The 21,128-nt window shown below is 44.6% G+C and overlaps 1 protein-coding gene across 1 annotated transcript in view; it reads right to left on the bottom strand.

The window, feature by feature from the left end:
- SLC44A3 (solute carrier family 44 member 3) overlaps positions 1–21,128 on the bottom strand; it is an 826,819-nt gene that overhangs the window by 259,460 nt on the left and 546,231 nt on the right. The window contains exon 8 of the mRNA XM_069641271.1: positions 3,942–4,066. Coding sequence (XP_069497372.1) covers positions 3,942–4,066 — 125 coding nt within the window. The remainder of the gene's footprint in view (positions 1–3,941; positions 4,067–21,128) is intronic.

The following is a 21,128-nucleotide window of genomic DNA, read 5'->3' as shown; positions in this document are numbered from 1 at the left end:
AAAGATGTGCCTGTCTCTCACCTTTCAATTACTGCTGTTCTCTAATTTACAAGATGGGATTGCATTTCAAGCACACATGCATCAAAAAACGATTGCTAGGGCTACTCTTTTTTTTTTAGAAACAACCAGGCAGGTGCCACGATTTCTTTATGGAAATACAAGGCAGGTTTCTTTTGTTGCTTCTACTGGAATACAATCAGAGGTCTATTATTCCATCTGCCTGGTGCCACAAAGCAAATAAAGACATTGGGGGTCATTATAAGTTTGCCGGTATCCCGCCGGTAATTCCGGCTGGATATAGGCACACTGACCTACCGTTTCTGCCGCCTGATATCTCTGAATTTCCGGGATATTACAGGTGGCAGAAAGGGTTGTAAATCCTCCTTGGAGGATATTGCCAGAAATACCGGCTGTTGTTTTATTCGGTGGGGGCCTGATTACCTCCAGCACTTGGCTGGAGGTAAATCACTGAACCACCACCGGAAAACTTGTAGTTTGCCGGTCTGGGAAAATTGCCGGTCGTGGAATTACCAGCAATATTACCAGCAATTTTTCCCAGACCAGCAAACTCATAATGACCCCCATGCTCTGGATACTTGTAACCACTGCTCTGGAACTGGAATTTCTCGCTGGGAGGAGAAATCAGCAGCAACATTTCAGATCAACCCTAGCAATAAGCTGTAATTAAATATGGAACTGCACTGACTAAGCAGATGCCTCGCTCTTTGGGTTGTTCAATCCATGGATTGTGCAATCAATTTAATATACTATGTGGGGTACCTTTGAAATGATGGTCAGTGGATCATCTAGCTGGAAGCATAGCAGCAAAGGCTCCATCTTAACCTCATATTTTACAAATGAACAAACTCTCCATAAAGAATGCCGCACATTAGCAATCCGGGTTGGACACAATGTTTTTGGAAGATGGCACTACTTGATGTATGTTTTTCTTTTAAACTAGTCATCTATATTCTCAAAGTAAATGTGAAAATCCCAAAATTCAACTATATTAGAGCTATACACTAAACTAAGTTGTACATTCGTATGGTTGTTGTTGATTTTTTTAATCACATGTTTGTAGTAGCTCCACTGACCCACTGTAATAGTGTCAAGTCCCCATCAGAGGGGGAACAGGAACCGCTCTCGACCTCAGGCAGGAGGCTAGCCAGTCCTCCCCCAGAGTTGGGGTGAGGGAGTTGGGAGGGCCACACTCCCTGCCCCTCCTATATGTGCCATGCTTGTTGAAAGTGGGACCACTGCTGATCACCCAAAGCCTGACCAACCCTATTCAGGCCACAATTCTTTGTGTGTCATTGCAGAACGAGCAGCCGCACAGGGCCATGCAACAACTGTAATGCACATCTTTCTGCAGCATGGAGCAGTTGGCTTTGATAGTGCTTTAAGAACAGAAACGCTAGTCAAACGGCACATCCAATCAGCAAAAAGCTACTCCCCGCATCTCTGTGATAGCAGCCCAACGACTGAGCCCCGCAATCGGGGACCTCTACAAGTGCTATGTGTAAAAAGGGAGCGGGCAACAGTTTTTCTTTAAAACCTCCCAGTGTTGAGGCCCAACTCCATGGGGAAGAGTATGCGCAGATTGGTCCAAAGAGTCAGATAAGCATGGTAACCAATGGACGGGGGAGGAAGAGAAAGGAAAGGGAAGGGAAGTCAGGGATATGAAAATACATCGAGAGCCAGAATGAGTGAGGTTTGTTCGGGTGAGGTCAGGTGGAGTGGAGGTAGACTGAGAGACAAGGTGGAGGAAGGACAGTGGAGCGTAGTATTGCGAAGGTCATACTGAAACTTGTTGCAGGTGAGATGTTGGTTGTGAGAGAGAGTGGTACCTGATTGGGAGAGACAGACTCTGAATGAGTGAGTGTTTGGTAGAATGTGTGGATGGAGATTGGTATAAAGAAGGTTGATTGAATGAGCCAGAGGAGTGACAGTCTGTGAAAGGAGCGTATGGCAATAGAGAGTGGAGAGTCGATGCTGGAGAGGAGAGTTGAGCTGGGAGAGGGGTGAGGAGAGAAAGAGAATTGCAAAGACAGGAGAGCAGAGTGTGTATATCGGAGGGACAGGAGAGAGAGTGGAAAGATGACCGGAGGAAGTGAGACTGGATGGCAGAAACAGAGAGAGAGTAGAATAGAGGGAGTGGAAAGATCAGGGAGAGGAGAGAAAGGTAGAGAAGGGGAGAGCTGGAACCAGAGTGTCTGACATTGCCACCTTATAAACATCATCTCCTTTTGAAAAACCTGCGTAGTGTTAGGCTATGGCGCCCCTAGAATATCCTCGGAGGGGGCCAGATTGATAAGGCTTTTTATCTTAAGGCTTTCACTTACTGCTGACCGTACAGAGAGGTGTTACAGATGGCTAGATTGAAAACCTGGAATTAAGGGAAGCCTTGCTTCCAATGGAGGGAGTCCACTCGAGGTTGAGGGAGGGAAGCTCATTAGCTCACCCTGCAAATACACTGACCATAGTAAAAACAGTGATTTTTACCAATATGAGAAAACAACCTTGAACTTTCCTTCAGAGTCGATAGTTATTGAAGCCATCCGTGACCGTCTCCAAAGTAAAGAAAACATCTGTAAATTACAACCAGAGCACCCTATGAGTGTGTAGATGTTGTAATTTATTAGACCAGTGGCCTCATTACGACCTGTGCGGTAACCATGGCGTTAGTAGCGCCATGGTTGCCGCCGGTATTTTACCGATTCCGCCATGGTGAATGGCAGAATTACCGCCCCATTCCAAGGTTGGCGGGCGGTAATTCCCCATTCACCATTGGCCCTTCCCCATTCCCATTTTTGCCCCCATAGGGCTCAATGGAAATGGGGAAGGCGGTAGTTACGGTACCGCAAATTGTGGTACCGTAGTTACCTCCAAGGTCCCTTTGCGGGTCCAATTCTTAACGGCTGGTAAAACCAGCCGTTAAGGTAGGGACCTGCAAAGGGACCTTGTAATTAGGCGGTAATGGGTTAACGGCGCCGCCACCTTTTACGGCGCCGTTAACCCCTTACCGCCTGGGTCGTAATGAGGCCCCAGGTGTTCATCCTTTTTCCATATCCCATAACTTGGATGACATAAGGGGCTTGGACCTGATCTCCATGTTAGTGCCCTGGAGTTGGAGACAGAACACCTCATCAAATACAAAACCATGATATAATAAGGATTACCTGGGCAATTTCTATTAGCATATGGATCAGGTCCAAATACTATTTGGCCTGTGCCATGTTTGCCATGTGTTCACAGAAAGAAATGGACACCCCTGCACATCGTCCAAAAATATTGACAATTGAATTATCTAACATCAAAAAGCAACAGTTAGGATCAGCTAAGTTAGAAGGTGTAAGCCATGCTTCAATAAACCAGTGTACTTATCTATATATTATACAACTATAACACTAGGCAAGTCTTAATTATTTGACAATAGGTATGAAAGAAATCTTGTTCCATTATCAAATTCCACAGCCAATTTATTAAACAACTAAATATAAATGTACAAGAAAGTATACAAATAATTTCTCAACACCATTTTGTACAGGACAAATAGAAAAGGTTCAAAACATCCATAGTTCAGAACCTCCAGTTGATGAAAACATAAACACACTATTAACTAATCAAATAATTTGTCCCTTCCTCGTTAAATCTACAAATTCTACTCCTTCACCATTCTCAGGTGGCAGAGGCAAAACTAGATTATTTTACTGTTCTCACATTTTCAGCACCACTTTTTTCCACCGACTAGTACTTTGAGCATTTATAAGTTATGCACAAGGACAGTAAGTTATATCAGGCACATATCACTCTTAGTTTCTTGAAACCCATTCAAATTTGGCAAAGGTTAGACGTTTTGCAACCTAGAAAAAGCTTTCTGAATTGTCCACTGAGTGGAGGTTCATCTTCAATATAAAACCCACAGCCAATTACTTTCTTACCGTAATTACTGTAGCTATAATAGCAAATCCAAGTAAAAATTTTACATTTTCTTTTTCCGTTTCCAGTTCTATGGTTGGATCATTGATATGATCGTAGTACAGCCACCATAAAATACCTGAGACAACTGGAGAAAAGAAATCCCAATTATTTGCCACATTGTTATACCATTCTAAAATAAAAGAAGACTGCAACAAAATCCACAAAACAAACTGAAATAAACATGTGAAGTAACTGACACATTGGAGCCACGGTAAGTTACAAAGAACAAGTATTTATCATCTACAAATAGAGGCCCTCCTGTCCAGCCTGTCAACTGACAAACTGCACGTTCACCATACCTTATATGGCCCTTTGTTTGGAACCTTAAATGATTACAGATTTCCCAGGATGCCAGTGAACATATAATGGTGCACACACTGCAACAGTGTCAACAATGAACAAAATAAATGTGTACATCATTGGTCACATGTAATGAACAGTTACAGCACATAACCCACCTCCCTCCCATACATAGGGGGGATGCTGTCATTGTTCTACTTCATAACCAGTCTCAGTGCTACTCTACTCTTGTTCCACGTACGAACATCCTACACCACTGCATCATCCATCACCTTACTCACCAAGAGGGGACCAACAAACGTACCTTCACCTTTCATCACACCACATGGTCTCCGCACCCACATACAGCCACCAGCTTCCACTCTATTGATCTGAGCTCTATTTCTTTTATAATACATATTCTTAATTTCCTCATTTCTTGTCGACATTCCTTTTCTGAGAGCTGCCTCATCCCATTCTACAAAACACATCCTGCCTAACCAAGGAGGGCACACAGATGAAGCAGCTTTTATTCAGCTTAATACCTCAAACAGGACCCTGCTCGTTGTAGTGTGAGGTGAAAACACCAATTTCTCAATATACTCCTCCCAGGATTTACTAGCACTGACAGCCATACGTGCACTCTGCATTAAATCTTTCCGCAATATTTGTGGAGGGATAGAATAGTGATGTCTTGTGGTGTTCAACTCCGATGTTTTGGAGAAATGTTCTGATAATCCTTGATGTGAATTGAACACCATTGTCTGTCAAAATCTTGCTTAGGAAACCTTCCCTCTGAAATATTCCAACCAGGAAATGCACAACAGCTTTGGAGTCAGCTTCGTGTACAAATTTGACCTCCACCATTTTCGGTAAAAAGGTCAATTGGCACCAAAACATGCTTCTTAATTCTCCCTCTTGGCCATATGGGACCTAACATATCTAGCACAATGTACTCCCATGGCAACTTGGGAGAGTCAAAAGGTTTGAGAGCCCGAATATGCATTTTCAAAACCTTATAGGAAGCTGCACACAAACTGCATTCTTTAAACAGGTACTCCACTTCACAATCTAATCTCAGCCACCAATAGCTGACTCTCAGAATGGGCCAACTCCAACTATTATTTACGCACCCTCATGGGAGCACCTATGCGTCCAGCATGCAAAATATGACCGTCTTCCTCACTTAAATCAATCCTGACTCTGTGAAAATCTGCTAAGCCTCCATCACTTGACCATCCTGACCAATCATTGCAAATAAACTCCCTTCTCGCACACGTCCTGTGCAATGGTGTCCTCACACACCCAAAATACAACTTGAACTGGTTCTTCAACATCCTCCTGACCACAAGACAACACATTTCTGGATAGGAAATCGGCAATAACATTTCCCAACCCAGAACAAATTCAACTACAAAATCATGTCCTTGCAGGACCGTGTAAAGACTGGAGGCGGGGTATCTGTATTTCTGTCTGGACCCCTACTCCCGCCCCAGCAGAGCGACCCAGCAAAGGTTCTCGAAATGGAAGAATGGTCGAACAACCAAGGCTTAGACTCAAGGTAGGTGATGCAAGCTGGTTCATAGAAACAGTGAATCCCCAAGCCCCCACAAAGGAATGATAACACACTATGTGGGGTGCTACCCTAGATCTGTTATTAACTAAGATAGATTTAAATAAGTCAGGTTCAGATGAATATATACAAATAAACACTTCCTAATAATGGTAAATATATACACACAAAGAGAGTACCACCGTATACTTGGATTCAGTAAAAATGCACCAACTGCTCACAGTTATTAAAAAGCATGAGAATTCTAAGCAAGGTGAAACTTCATAGATTAGTGTAGGAAGGAAGGTTAGATTAAGAACATTGTCAGGATGCTTTCTTTAGAGTAGATACACAATACTCTGTGAGGATCCCCCCCACCTGGGCAACCTGCAAGGAAAGGTTAAGGTGTACTTTATCTTGTACTAGCAAAAGTACCCATTCTCCAAACGGGTCCTGTAGACAGACATGATAACACTCATCAATTGTTGAAAATGAATGATCCTGTAGGTCGCTGTTCCACCTCACCCTGGCGTGATGCAGTTTTCTTTGCGGTGCAAATATCTTGTAAACCATGCATCATAGGACCTCAAGTTGTGTTCCACTTGTCGTCACCAGTTCAGGAACAAAATGTTTTGTTTCTCTTTCCAGTCAACATGGTTTACGACTTTGTCGACAGGCACCATATCGCAAAAATCTCCAGGAAAAGTAATTTCACATGATGTGGCAAAAATGTTTGTTTCCCTTCCCAGTGAACATGGCTTACGGCATTGTATGGCTTGTTTAGAAACAACATTTTTTGTTTCCCCTTCCCGGTGAACATGGTTTACGGCTTCGTCGGTAGACACCATCTTGCAATAATCGGCTGGAAAAGTAATTTCACCTGATGCGGCACAAATTAAAAAACCTCTGGAATGCTACCTGCTTTCACCTTCGCCTCTCAGGTCCATTCGGCTCTCATATATTTTTTGTTTCCCTTCCCAGTGAACAAGGTTTACGGTTTCATCAGCAGACCACAAACACATTTTATGTATTTATTTATTGTGCATTTGTAAGGCACTTATACATCAAGTAAATTGTGTTTCAAAGCGCCCACAGAGAACAGGGAGGAAACATGGGAGTGAAAGACAGTTATAGAAACAATGAAGAGAAAGAAAGAAGCGGTCCTACTAGAACTTGGGAGGATTCAGAACGTGCAAGTGCAAAGAGGGAGAAGGAACAAGGGAGGAGGTAAGTGCTAGGGGCAGGGCCGGTCTTACACCAGATTGCACCGCAGGCGGGAAGCATTGTTGGTGCCCCCCATGCCACCGCCAAAAGTGACAACCACAATAATTGAATGTTACAAATGTTGCAAATAGGGCACTTATAAAGAACTAGATGGAAATACAAATGCAATAGAAAATGCATACATTATATACTAGGTGACAGTCTTACAATGTTAGCTGTATTACATGTTCAAAAACTAACTTTTCTTCACTTTGCCCATGCAAATTGAAGCACAGCGTCGGATAGATCCAGGGATTGCCCATTGTCATTTTCGATTGATAAAATAGCAAGCGATAGCAAAAGTGGCAACAAGATCATAAGTGGTAACAAGTAACCGAAAGATATGGGGTCAGTTGTGCCAGGGGTTGCAAAAACATTAAACTATAAACACGAGAAGTGATAGAGCAGGACATATCCCTACAGCTGCCACATGCCAGACCACCGACATACAACATCACATGCCCTAACACACTCAAAACCCACTTTGTATACACAGAGTATGCCATGCCAGGTGCAAATAAAAGACTAATACAATTCCATTAAACTCAAATACAAGCATCACTTGTGACATAAACAGTCTTTCGTCCAATGCCCAATTCAGGGCTTCCAGTTCTGCGCAATGTCATACTCTGCACACGTGATTGGCCATAACATCCACAGATTAGGGTCTTCCGGTAATCCTTTAACATAGCAAATGCAACCTAGTTAGGTCGTTGTCTAGTGAACTGATACAGCATAGAGTATTAATCTCTTCTATCATTAGTGACTTCTTATGGCGCTGAGTGTGTGTACTCTGTCAGCAATCACTTTGCAAATACAGCGTTTACAAGCAGGGTAACAGGGCGATGGCAGGGGGTGGGGTGGGTGTTTTGAATACTGCGTGTGACTATTTCCCACCAGCTCCAGGGTGCTTGAACAAGCACAGATTATTCAGCGGATCCCTCCCATATCCCATGAACTCCTGAGAGCCCATCCCATGGCCGGCCGGGGAGGAGGGCTTGCCTGCCTTGTCTTGTGACATGACCTGCTGTTGGCTCTGCACCACTGGAGGTGATGCTGTCTCACCCATCTGACCAAAGCCCTCCCTCCCCACGCATCACCAGGTGTCACTCCCAAATGCCTGCATCACTGCATGCATAGAAGATCAGAACAAAATCCAGAAATTATAGGGGCGCGGATGAGAAATAGGTCTGCGGTCTGTGCCGGTACAAACTTTCAACTTGAATTTTTCAACCCGGCCATTGCTGCTGCCTCCCCAACAGGGACGTCATTTAGGAGTTACCAGGAGTTGCAACTGCGACCGCTGAGGTCTCCCTTGCTACCCCTGTGGTCTCCCTGGCTACCCCTGTTGTCTCCCTTGCTACTCCTAAAGAAAATGTTTTAAAAAAGTATTTTAAAAAAAAATTTAACTGCAGGCTTCTGGGCTTTGGCCAGCGCCATGTGGCTTTTTGCTTTTGGAGTAGCTGGCTTTTCTTGTTCAGGCCTCTTAAAATAAAATGAACAGGGGTTCCACAAGTCTAACACTTTCAGCAGTGACCCTAAATAAGAAAGAATAGGAATTCCAAATAATGTGTCTATCTGGAATTCTATACAATAATTGCTAGACTCATGTTTATTTCAGGCACACTTCAGGGGGTGAGTCACTGAATTAGTCTGTTCTTAAACACCTCAACTCAGCCTTTCATCCTTCTGAGGTCGATAAATGAGTACCAACATAGATTGGGTGACATTGGGTGTATATTTTTTCTATATAAAGCACTTAAGCGTAAGTGCTATATAGTAACACATCAATATGTGGCCTTGGACGTCTGCTTGCATTCACAGTAATTTGGTAATATGGCCTATACACACTGATACTAACGATACGCATGGCGTTGTCTTGTTGGTAAAGTTAGGTACATTAAATTAACATCACCCAACTTTTGTGTTTTGATGAATGAATGTTAGAGTGCTCTCACCACGCAGTCCCAAACCGAATCCAGCCCCAAACCGAATCCAGTCCCTCTAGCACTGCCCTTCATGACGTTTACTAGTAGTAAAGCACCGTGTTGCAGCAGGTTTCCCATTTGGATGGATTTTATGGCGATGAATCAGAAATGTGCGTAGGGTAATTGCTATGGAGTGAACCTGCTTGGCTATATTAGGTACTTTATCTGCACATCAGTATACTGGAAGTATGCAATGTTGATTTGTGTACGAGTAAAACTGACACTATTTTTGTTTTTTTGTTTCATAGTTTTGTTGTTGAAATGTTGCAGCCCTGGACCCAACGGGACTCGGAATGCACGCTCAATGTTCATTCTGAACCTGGAGGACTACTGCCTCCAAAGCACATTTCACACATCCAGTCACTAAGCGGGAGCTCTGTATTGGCCCGTCCTGGAACATTCTTTTGATTTACTGTCACATCACACTTCCAGACAAAATATCTCCCTCGAGTGGCAGCTGTTTAATCCCAATAAAAACGACCCTTTACTGCCACCCGAGCAGCTAAGCCAGGCAAATTCCTTACAGTGAGCAGAGTGGAGCGGAGGGGGGGGAGGGTGTGGGGGCATCCGGGCGCTCTCAATAGGAAACGAAGTCGGCAAAGCTTTGATGACCGTAGCAAAAAAAGTGGGTTCATTAGAAAAGAGAAAACAAATTTGTTCTTACAGGAGCACAACAGCAAGTGGCTGATAAGAACAACAAATAAACTGCCCCCATGCGACTCACCATTAATTAGCAATGCTACCAGATAAGTGCCCCCGCCCCAGGCTCAGTGACATTGTGCGCCCATAAGTGCACAGTCTGACTGTGCAGGCCAACTGACACAGGGCCACAGCAGGCTGCCCAATTAATCAACCCCCTGTGTCACGTGCGCCCAGGCCTGGCGCCTGCCTGGCTAGCTGGTGCTCCGGTGAACAAATGTTGCTATCCCTGTGCGAGAAAATGCAGAGACTGGCTGCTGTCTCTGCTTGCAAGTGAATGCTGGTCTGACTGTTACGTAGTGCAGTGTCACTCAGGCACTTTAAAGTATAAACGTATGGTACTGCTGCAAAACAGTGAAAGATAATGTTTTCACATTAAGCAATTCTTTTTTGTTTGAGATTCGGACTCGTGCGCAGCACCCCCTAGAGACTATCCTGTCACTGACGTCAGGCAGCCGCCTGGTCTGCCTGACGCAAAGACCGGCACTGGCTAGGGGTTACCCGCAGGGAAGTGCTAGAGAGTATGTTTGCAAGCAGCTAGTAAGTGCCTGGCAGAGATCACTTGGTAAGAGTGGTCAACTGGCAATACAATAAGTGCAGGCCTGTGAGACAGCACAGGCCAGTGAGCACCCAATGGGAAGTGCTGGGAGTGGGCAGGCCTGACAGTGATTGGGGTGTGGGGTGAAGGACCCAGAAGGACACATAAAGGTTCAGGTCACCAATCTCAGCGACTGAGGGGTTTAGCAAGGGAGGGAGAAGGGGAAGGTGAAAAGGAAAGTCTTGAAGAGTTCTGGAATTTTAGGAGATCCGGCTCAAGACAGAGAAGAAGGGGGAGGCTGTTCCAGAGGCAGTAATGCCATGTAGCTAGTAATGTCCCCCTAGATCTTCTTCTCAGGTGGCCAGGGAAAGGCCATCACTCTTGGATCTCAGCCCTGGGGGTCGAGATGCGAGGGAGGATCACCAGAGTGGAGGGACCTTGGGGAGTGGTGAGAAGGTTTCTTTGGGTGAGACATGGTATCCCCCTTTCCCTTGTCAGAATAGCCCCTACCTACCCCTGCTGCCTTAATAGGTTATTGTCGGTCATTTCTTCTTTCTTGACCTCATTCACACCACTCTGGTACTGAGACCAGGAGAGGACTGTAGAGGAATACCATAGCAATAGTCAGGCATGTCCAGCAAATAAGATTAATTATGGTCAGGCAATTGAAACCAAGGACTTGCATCTACAACCAGTTAACAGGTGCATAAAAGGAGGGAATGCCAAATGGAGAAGGAGAGAAACCTGCCTGGAGGACAGGACGTGGCTGGTGGTGAAGCAGGCTGGAGAGGGGCTGGCGGGAAAGTCGCTGCAGAGGAGTGAAAGTGATCCGGGGCCCGAATAGGCCGTGAGGGGTCCAGATACCTGTAGCCTTTGTTGCATTGTGCCCACTGCCAGAGCTGTGGGGCACGGAAGGCTCCCAAGCATTTCAGGACGCTGGTAGCATATGCGAGGGAAGAGTGGAGCTACCTACAACCAACAGCGAGTTTTGAAGAAGGTGAGGGCTGCTCGCCTGGCTCCAGAAAGGTATACAGGGAGCATAAGGAAGCCGGAACGAAGAGAGAAGAGGCCCGAGGAGCGGGCGCCTACAGGTGAGTGGAATAAAAGGAACACCCATAGCAGGGCCCTCCTAGGGCAGCAAACGGGCACACTAATACCCAACAAAGTGAAACCTGTGACAATTGGTCGTGGAACTCAGATTGAGGGTTTTTGAATGCCAAGCAGGCTGCAAGTTGTTGTGAATGCATTTAAAGATGAAACAAGTGATATTGAATACTGAACGAAAATAAAGTTATGATGAATATGTGAACAAAGTGGAAAACAAGTAATGAGCATTTATGAACCACGCGGAAAGCAAGTGAAGAGCACTTAAATGCAAATGATGAACATTTATGAACAAGGTGAAAACCAAGTGATGAGCACGTATGAATATTTTGAAAGGAAGGTGGTGAAAAGTGTGAACACCACAGAGTGAGTTGTGTGGAAAACACATTGTGGCAAAGCCAAGAGACTGCCAAGGAGAATCAGAAATGACGAGAGAGAAACGGTGTTGCCAAGGGTTATCTCTTGCGTGACCTGTAATGGGTGGAATGTGTGGTCCGACAACTGCACCTAGGCTCAGTGACCCATGCCTGGAAAGAGCCAAAGAAGGTAAAGATAAGGAAACTGTATTTGATAACAGGATTGCTGAAGTGAATGAGAAAGAGAGCAACCTGTGCGAACTATTGAAAAGCTTGAATCATTCCAAAGTTGAACTGAAACAGGTTTTTTGGAAGCCAAGAGATTTGAATTGTCTGTAGGTTTTTAAGTTGGTGGAAGCTGAAAGAACTGACCTCTTAGGGAAGGGAACCCCCAAGACTTTGTGGACTGTGTTGACCCTTTTGGGGAAGGAACCCTGAGACCTTTTGGAACCATTTTGAACTTGGGGAAGGGTAAGCTGGAAAGTAAGCGAGGAGCTGGAAGGAGCTCAGAACATTATTTGGAACACTGTTTCTTTTCTTGCTGACATCTCTAGACATTGTTTATCTTTAGTTGTGAGGGCAAGTGTAGGTTTTGGACACAGACAGACTTTTAAGTTGAATTTACTTACACAGACTATCCTTGGTTTCTTTAGGGAGGGAAATCCCACCTTTGCATAGGGCAAGTTAGGCCTTACTCTATCCTGACATTTAAGAAAATAAATGACTTTTATTGGAAAATTGAATCTGTTGTCTGTGTTTTACGTCATGATACCTTCACAGTCCTAAAAGGTAACCATGCAAAAGTTGGTGCAGTTTGGTAAAACAGTGTGGAATTATATAAGGAACAAACGCTTTACACTAAGCCACAAACCTACAAACAAATTTGGACTTTTGCCGAAATCTAGGGAAAGCGGTGTGGTGGCCAAATGTCATGTAGACAGTAATGTCTGGAGAGTCCTAACAGGTAACTTTGAAAAATTGTGGTGCAGATTGGTGAAACGATGTGGAATTGTATAAGGGATAACGCTTTGCGCCACAAACCTACATACAACTTTTGACTTTTACATTACATGGACGCAGTAGCGTCCATGTAGTTATGGTTAAGTTGGTGTTTCCATAGGAAGAGCATTTTTTGGGTGGCTTATGACTTCGCTCCCTCTGGACGAATCCTCACCAAACTTTGCAAAAAAAGGGGGGGCAAAGTTATAGGGGGGTCCCAAAACTTTTGTTTTTTCCCATAGACATAATGGGAAAAAACTTTGCGCACGCCTACAGCCCAAACCGCTGTACGGATTTACACCAAATGCGGCAGGAGTAGGGGCTTGGTCCCGAAAGCGTGCTTTTGCAAATTTGGTGTAAATCCGTCCAGTAGTTTTTTTTTTTAAATGACCAAAATGTAAGGCAAAAAAATTAGTGATATCTCCGTTCGCTCCGCGGACGGACTTCCCGGTTCGCTCCACGGACAGTGCTCTGATTGGTCGAGCGACTTGCGTGATGTCCGCGGACATGCAACGTGTTCGCTGATTGGACGGCATGGTGCATGAAGCGCGTCAGATTTTCTGTAGCGCCCGCCATCTTGCATTCGCGGACAACGCGGTTAAACTTGGATTAAAAATTGTATTTAGTGGAGTGTGTTGGTGTGTAAGAGTGTTTGGGGAGGGTGGGGGAGTATGAGATAGGTTCAATGTTCTGTTTTTTTTATATGCTAGACACTTTTGTTGTGTTCGATTTGTCTGCGGACAACATGGCTGTTCTGAAATGTTCTATATAAACTAAATGGTTTGGTGTTCCGAGGACCGAGTTTGTGTCCGTTTTGTTCGCAAGCAAGCTAAAATTGAGCTAAGAACACTCGCAGTGTCCTTAAATGTTCGTACATAAACAAAATGGGGGTGTCCTGAGGACGCTGTCCGTATTGTACTCTGGCAAGTTGAATGTGTTCCAAGAACACTTGTGGTGTCCTGAAATGCTCTGATTACTTACCGGTAATCTTCATTACTCCTAGTCCTACTCTTCCTCCTCACAGAACTGACGACCCTCCTCACCCTCCCTGCAGGGAAGGTCCCATGCTCCGGCTTGGTAATATGAAACTGAGTGATGTGGATGTGGGGGAGGACTTATAGGAATTTAAAGAAATAGAAGAAGGTCCTGTGTCGGAGGCAGGGGCCTCATGAAGTAAGTACTGGGACGAGGAAGAGTGGACGTGGAGGTAATGTTTGCAATTAAACAAAATGGGGGTGTTCTGAGAACGCTGTTTGTATTGTTCGTTGTCAGGTTGAAAGTGTTCTAAAAACCCACCTTATGTCTGTTGACATTACAATTTCCTATGGGCCTTACCCGACTTTTTGTCCACTAAAAAAAAGATAAATCAGGCTGCTGTGCGCCGACATTATGTGATAATCCTATCACTTGCCCCATCGACCTGGCTGACCTGCTTTTGCAACACTAAATAATATCTCCCGCCCCAAAGCCTGACATTATCAAAGCATTCATATTCCCCGTCTCTCTCCGTGACGGTACAGGGTGCGTAGCCAAACGCGCCCAGTCGTCTCCAGTCCTACGCGACTTTACACAGAACCCAGAGAACAACACAGATCATCTCACAACACAGTACGCAACAATTCGGAATATGAAACTGTGATTTAAAAGCAAACAGCAAGATTGTACATTTCATAAAGTACTTTTATTTGACATCAAATGTTTAGAGAATATTCAGCGATTTGCATTTGTCTTTTCTGTCGATCCGCAAAAGTTCATCTTGAGTCATGCGCTGTTCCTTTGCGGTACACAGGGTGTTGGTTTATGATAAAAGAAGCACTATGGTCGCACTGATAATCGGAAGGCTGTTCCAACAACGAGGCATTAGACCACCATAATGGTTGGTATGTTGCTTATAGCCGCTAGTACCGCGTAAGGGCATATTGGTCCTTGGCGATTGTCCCATAAAATGGTGAGGGTCATGAAGATGTTTAGAAGTAGCTGCACCTGGCAGTTAAAAAATCTGTCTGCCGGGGTCTGAAAATCGTGACATTGACAGTACGGAAGGACGTACCTGTTTTAAAAAACATAAATTAGTCTCACCAGCCGATCTTCATTAAAAATATTCATTTTATTTATTAGGGTGTGAAACTATTTGCTAGCGAGGATAGTGCAATGGAGTATGTTAACTTATTCCCATTAACCCACCCTCTGTCGTCTGCCTTTTTCAGAGCCCTCTAAGCGACAGGGGACCAATTCGGCGGTGATAGTGCGTGGTAGAAAACACTATGCCACATTGAACAAACAAGTACAACTTAACCGGGCTTTAACGCCACGCTATTGTTATTATATTTCGGTATAAAATAATCTAAAGGGTTACTTACATTATATTGGCATTTTCCATTGTCTAAGCGTAGTGCAGTCCCAAAATACGACTCTGTCTGTGCCAACGATCTTTCTCATAGTGATATAATATATAAAAGTGGTTTCGTTTCAGAAATGTCATCCTTATCGTGTCTTACGTTTTTGCAACACTCCTTCAAAAGAAGTCTTTTAGCACGATCCTTGTCTGTCACGGTCAAAAAACAATAGAACCTTATAGTGCGAGTCGTGGGCCTCTCCGGCACGCAAGCAAAAAATGGAAGCAGCTGACTTTCACTGTAAACGACCATAAATTCTTAGTTTGCAACATTCTGTGTCCAGCCATCTCTGAGAAATTGCTTTTTACACTCCATCTTTGTATATTGTTTGCGTGCTAGTAAAAAAACTTTGTTAAAGGGACGTTATGGTTCCAAGTAAAACCGAAAAACCCTTTAAATTCGCCAGTTATGGTAAGCTAAGCAACCATAACTCGTGCCATCACCGTGCACTGCTAAGACTAAAACCCACAACATCAAAGATGACATCACAAATGTCATTGATGACATCATTGATGACATCACATGTGTATGTACTTTTCATGAAATATGTGTACAAGGGATTCTTATTATAATGTTGCGAAAAAAGTGTCAAGGATCATTGCAATAAATATCATACCCTAATTAGTGCTTTGAACGATGCATTGATATAAATAGCATTCTATTCTGGGGTTCTATCTAGTATACTAACCTACTAATGCAGAAACATAACATTGTGTGCAGCGTACAAGATGAAGGTATAATATTCGTAATGTTAGTATGTTGAATAATGAAAAGATAATTGTTTTCTTAATAGATTTTTGTGTACTGTGAAATATGTAATAAGTAGCTAATAAAACCCATGTATTACATAATTGCATTACTATAGAGAAAACACAAAGAGACAAGAACACATACCAATATACATATACATAGGGTAAATAGCAGCTTTGAAACAGAGAAATCATCATTTATTTGCTTGAAAATAATGCTGTCTTTAAAGCTTGTGTGTTCCCCTATGTATATGTTTCATATGATGTGACTGGACTCTAAGGGAATTACTATAAGAACCTACTTGTAGGATACGTCTACAAAAAAATACAATTTTTAGTTTCTGACTGTTACTGAAGAAAACCATGTGGCCTAGATATGTCAGCAAAAGAAAAAAGAGTGAGCCAGAAGAACACTCGCGGTGTCCTGAAATGTTCGACAATAAAGAAAATGGGGGTGTTCTTAGGACGTTGTCCGTATTGTTCGCTGGCAAGTTGCATGTGTTATAAGAACACTCGCGGTGTCCTGAAATGTTCGAAAATAAACAAAATGGGGGTGTTCTGAGGACATTCTCCTTATTGTGTGACTGCTTAGCTGTATGCAATGAGGGAATGGCAAAGAGAGTGAAGTGGAAATGGTAGAAGGGCTGTCCAAGAGTTCCGCGGTTCGCGGACACCGCGGCTGTCTGTGGATAGGGCGTGCTACATCCGGGGTTTTCCAGCATATCCAGCATGGAAAGAAGACTGTAGGGATCAGCCAATCAGATGTTGAGGTTGTGGATTTGTGTTGAAAGAGACTGTGTGTAGTGAAGATGGCAGAAGTGGAGAAAGTCGGGGTGTTGGTGCTCGGAGATATGTTTGTGCATGGTTTACAACAGTATGCTCAATGCAGGCTCAACAGTCCCCATGTGGTAGTTTTGCACTATGGTGCTTTCCGTTTGGGCAAAAGTCAGTGCCCCTACTTTTTTTTACAGATTTGGAACACTTGGTTCAAGCAGTAATGAACATCCTTCCAAATGCCAAAGTAATTTTTTCTGGATTACTACCTAGGGCAATATGGGACAATAGTTCTGTTTTTTGTCCTCAGCAAAACAATGCTAGGTGTGTAATCAACCGAGGCATGTGTGCCTTCATGCTTAGAGCTGGTATGTTCTTCTATTATAATGAGAATATTGATTCCAGTAATGCTGTTTATTTGAAAGAAGATGGCATTTCCTTATCTTTTATGGGAAATGCCATGCTGTTTTAGAATGTAAGGGTTGCTTTGGAGAAGGTTATGTGAAGATTTTAGGAGTAAAGTAAGAAAAAAGAAAAAAAAATACAAAATAACAGGTGTCTGTCAAGCATCTGCAAAAAAAACAAAAAAAAACGGCTCTTTTCACAGCCAACCTCAAAGGGGAAATGGTGCACACTATTTAAATTTACATTCACCACGCTCAGATTTTCGATATGTCCGCGGACATGGCGGTAGTCCGCGGACATCGAAATCACTAGCTAGGGGTTCAGTATGTTCTATGTTACATGTATTTAAAGTCAGGGATATTATGGTTAAGTTGTGATACTAAAAACCTATGAAATTCAGTGAAAAAAAAACTTTGTTAAAGGGACGTTATGGTTAGGTTTCGCTACTAAAAACCTATGAAATTCAGTAAAAAAAACTTTGTTAAAGGGACGTTATGGTTCGAAGTAAAACTGAAAACCCCCTGAAATTCGGCAGTTATGGTAAGATAAGCGACCATAACTCGCGCCACCGTGCACTGCTAACACTAACACCCAGGACATCAAAGATGACATCACAAATGTCATTGATGACATCACTGAGCCCCGCTTGCATGTCACTTTCACTTCTACGGGCGCCAGCAACTTTGTTGTCTCGGGATGGACACTGACAGCGTCCTCTATTTCTCTAATACCCTTTAGTAGTTCCCAGCTGCCCAGACTCAGACTGGCTCGGAGGCAACCACACTTCGGTAATATCTGCCATGGGCAAAATGTGTAGTGTTCATCACTCTTAGTCTCCTCTCCCTCGTCCCAGTACTCTCAGATGTTAAATGAGGGGAGAGGGCCCACAATACCCCATAAAGGTTGGGGAAGGTTCAGGTTGGTCACAATTAGTGGAGGGAGGGTACCATGTCTCGCCCAAGGGTATCCCACTCCCCAACTACGGGGACCGTCCACCCAGGTGATGCTCCCTCGCTTCTCCACCCCCAGGGTCGGGATCCAAGAGCGATGGTCTTTCCCTGGCCACCTGAGAAGAGGTTCCAGGGCTTTTAGGAGTGAGAATACCCTGCGATTTCTCACAGAACCCACAGGAGAACAGGCAAAAAAATTAATCTGGGACTGCTGGATGAATCCTGAGGATGGAAGATGGTCTTCCTCGTCACAGTAACTTGGGTGCCTTGGAAGGCGAAGTGATGGAGTTTCTTGGCTTTACTCAATGAGATCCCTCCAGTATGGACCCCCTTTGAAAGGAGTCGCTGGGATGTCGATGTCGAGACAAAGAAGAGAACCAAGCAGTGTCAGAAAGGCAGCACTTTCCGTCTTTTGCGGGGGTCTGCATTGGCAGGTCTTTACTCCGGAGGTTGATTGGGGGCTACTCCCCAGCTTTTCATTTCACCCCACTACATCCATTCCAGTTTCAGTCAGGGCTGGCTCAGGCATTGTGTCACACATCCAGAAGCAAACACTCACAACACAGAATGCACATTGACTACTCACTCAAGACAGGTAGGGTCCATCCCAAGGGTGTACCCACAACAAGCAGCCCCTAGGAAGGCTCCAGCCAGTGTGGCAGGAGGCAGCTCTAGAGCCACATATGGTCCTTCCACCCAACAACCATTCAGGGGAAGAGGATAGAGCCAGGGCTTCTCATGACATTGAGAAACAAGGGGGTAAGACAAACAAAACCAAGAGGCCACCAATGGCCATTGTGCCTTGTGTAGGAATCTATTAATTCCTATGTCAGGGCCTAGGTATCCCAAAAATGAAGGATGCCCAGACCCAGTGCCAAGTCAGCAAGTAGCCCCAAAACGTTCACTAGGGCTACAGGGTTGTACCCCTACCCATGCGTGCCCTAAGGGTATCCCATCGGTCTTTGTCCATTAAGAACAAAATGAAGAGCTGCACTGCCAGGGATCCAAACTGGACTACTGTGCTGAAAACAGGCAGAACACACAGAATAAGGAGGTATAGGACAAGGAGGCCCTATCCCTCCAATTAATTTCCAGCATCATAGTCGCCCCCCTCCCATACTGAGGTTAAGGTAACTGATCTCCCAAGAGATGGTCACACTCATCACGACATTCAACATGCCTTCTGGGAAGGCCATCTGTATCATCATGACTTGTTTGCGATCTATGCTCAATAGTGACATCTAGCCCTTGCAGGTTAATGAACCACCTGAGCAGTTTAGGGTGTTCACCCTTAATCTGCTTAAACCACGTTAAGGGCTTATGGTCAGTTTGGACCTTCAAGGTAGAGCTGGTAAGGTAAGGTAAGGTCTAAAACGCCTAAGGCTCCAAACTGTACTAGGTTCTCTACCTTTCAGTTGTCTACTGATGAAGATAATGGGGTGTTCTCTCCCTTTGTCGTCCAAATGGGACAAGACAGCTCCAATTCCTGTGTCACTGACATCAGTTTGTACAATAAAGGGTTTGCTCTAGTCAGGAGCACACAACAAAGGTGACCTGCATAGACTTCCCTTCAAGCCATCAAAGGCCCTGTGAGTCTTCAGTCCAATGAAACTTTTTAGGTTGCTTGGGTGATTTCAGAGCTGTCAAAGGGGCAGCTATGGTGCCATAATCTGCCACAAAGTGTCTGCAGTACCCAGTGAGGACCAAAGAAAGTTGGCACCTGCGTTTGAGTAGAGGGAGTCTCCCAGTCCTCTACATCGTGTACCTTACTAAGGAGAGGTTAGATTTGACGCCCTCCTGCCTCATGACAAAGGTAACTGACCTTCCCCTGGGCTATCTGGCACTTGGTGGTTTTTATAGTGAGATTGGCCCTTTTCATGGCCTGCAACACCTTATCCAAATGAGTCAAATGCTCTTCTCAAGTGGAACTGTAGACAGCAATGCCATCTAGATAGTCCAAACAGAAGGTCTCTAGTCCACTGAGGACATGATTTGCTAGCCTTTGGAAGGTGTCAGGGGCATTGTACAACCCAAAAGGCATGACTCTAAGCTGGTAAAGCCTCTCAGGGGATACGAAAGACATTATCTCCTTGGCCTGGTCCTTCAGAGCTATTTGCCAATAGCCTGGTGTGAGGTCCAAGGTGCTTACAAACTTAATAGCACCTATGGTGTCCACAAGCTTATCAGCCCTGGGCAATGGGTGAGCATCAGTCTTAGTGACTGCATTGACTCCTCTGTAGTACACACAGAACCTCTAATCTTTGTTACTTGCCTTGGGGATAAGGACCACTGGGCTGGACCATCAACTGGTTGAGGGTTCAATTACACCCAAATCCAACATCTCTGCCTTGGTAGTTCTTTACAGGGTCTGCCATCCTGTAGCATCTGCTTTTGACGACATGCACCATGGGGGAGACCTGGTGTCAGTGAAAACAGAGGAGCATACTGCGGCAGAAAATCCTTGCAGGCCCTCTGCTGCTCTGGTGTCAGATCTGGAGAAAGATACACTCCCTCCACTGAGCCATCTTGAGGTTTGCTATGCAGCAAGTCAGGAAAGGGGCTCACTCTCATCCTCCTCTTCCCCTGAAGCTAGCAGAAGGCATGAGACTTCCTCTCTTCTGTAGTATGGCTTTAGTCTGTTAACACAGAAGACCTGCTGGGCTACCCAAGGGGTACCCATGTGAACCAGATAGCTGACTTCTTCAATCTTGGAGATTTTCCTGAAGGGTCCAGTTCACTTTTCTGCCAAAGCTTGAGGCTTGGAAGGCTCGACCAAAAGGATCTCCTGGCCAGGAGTCTAGTCCTTTTGTGAGGCTTTAAGGTCATGCCAGTACTTGAGATTTGCTGATGCCTGGCCCATCATCTGTGCCATCATCCTTCTAAGCCTAACAAATAGTCCCCCACTTGCTTGGCAGAACCTGGAGGTGTGGTTTCCAAGCCTGCTCTTACTAAGACAAGAGGCCCCCTCAATAGATGTCCAAAGAGGAGCTGGAAGCGGCACCTCTCTGTAGGCAAACAGCAGGAATGGTAATAGAAGGTAAGAGAAGGTCCCATTTCCTTCTCGGAGGATGAAGTTGGATCCCCTGTCAGAGATT

This window comes from Ambystoma mexicanum, chromosome 1q (assembly GCF_040938575.1).
Source record: "Ambystoma mexicanum isolate Mex_15411 chromosome 1q, UKY_AmexF1_1, whole genome shotgun sequence".
Lineage (NCBI taxonomy): Eukaryota > Metazoa > Chordata > Amphibia > Caudata > Ambystomatidae > Ambystoma > Ambystoma mexicanum.
The sequence above is the reverse complement of the archived record's forward strand: the minus strand, read 5'-3'. Positions and strand labels throughout refer to the sequence as shown.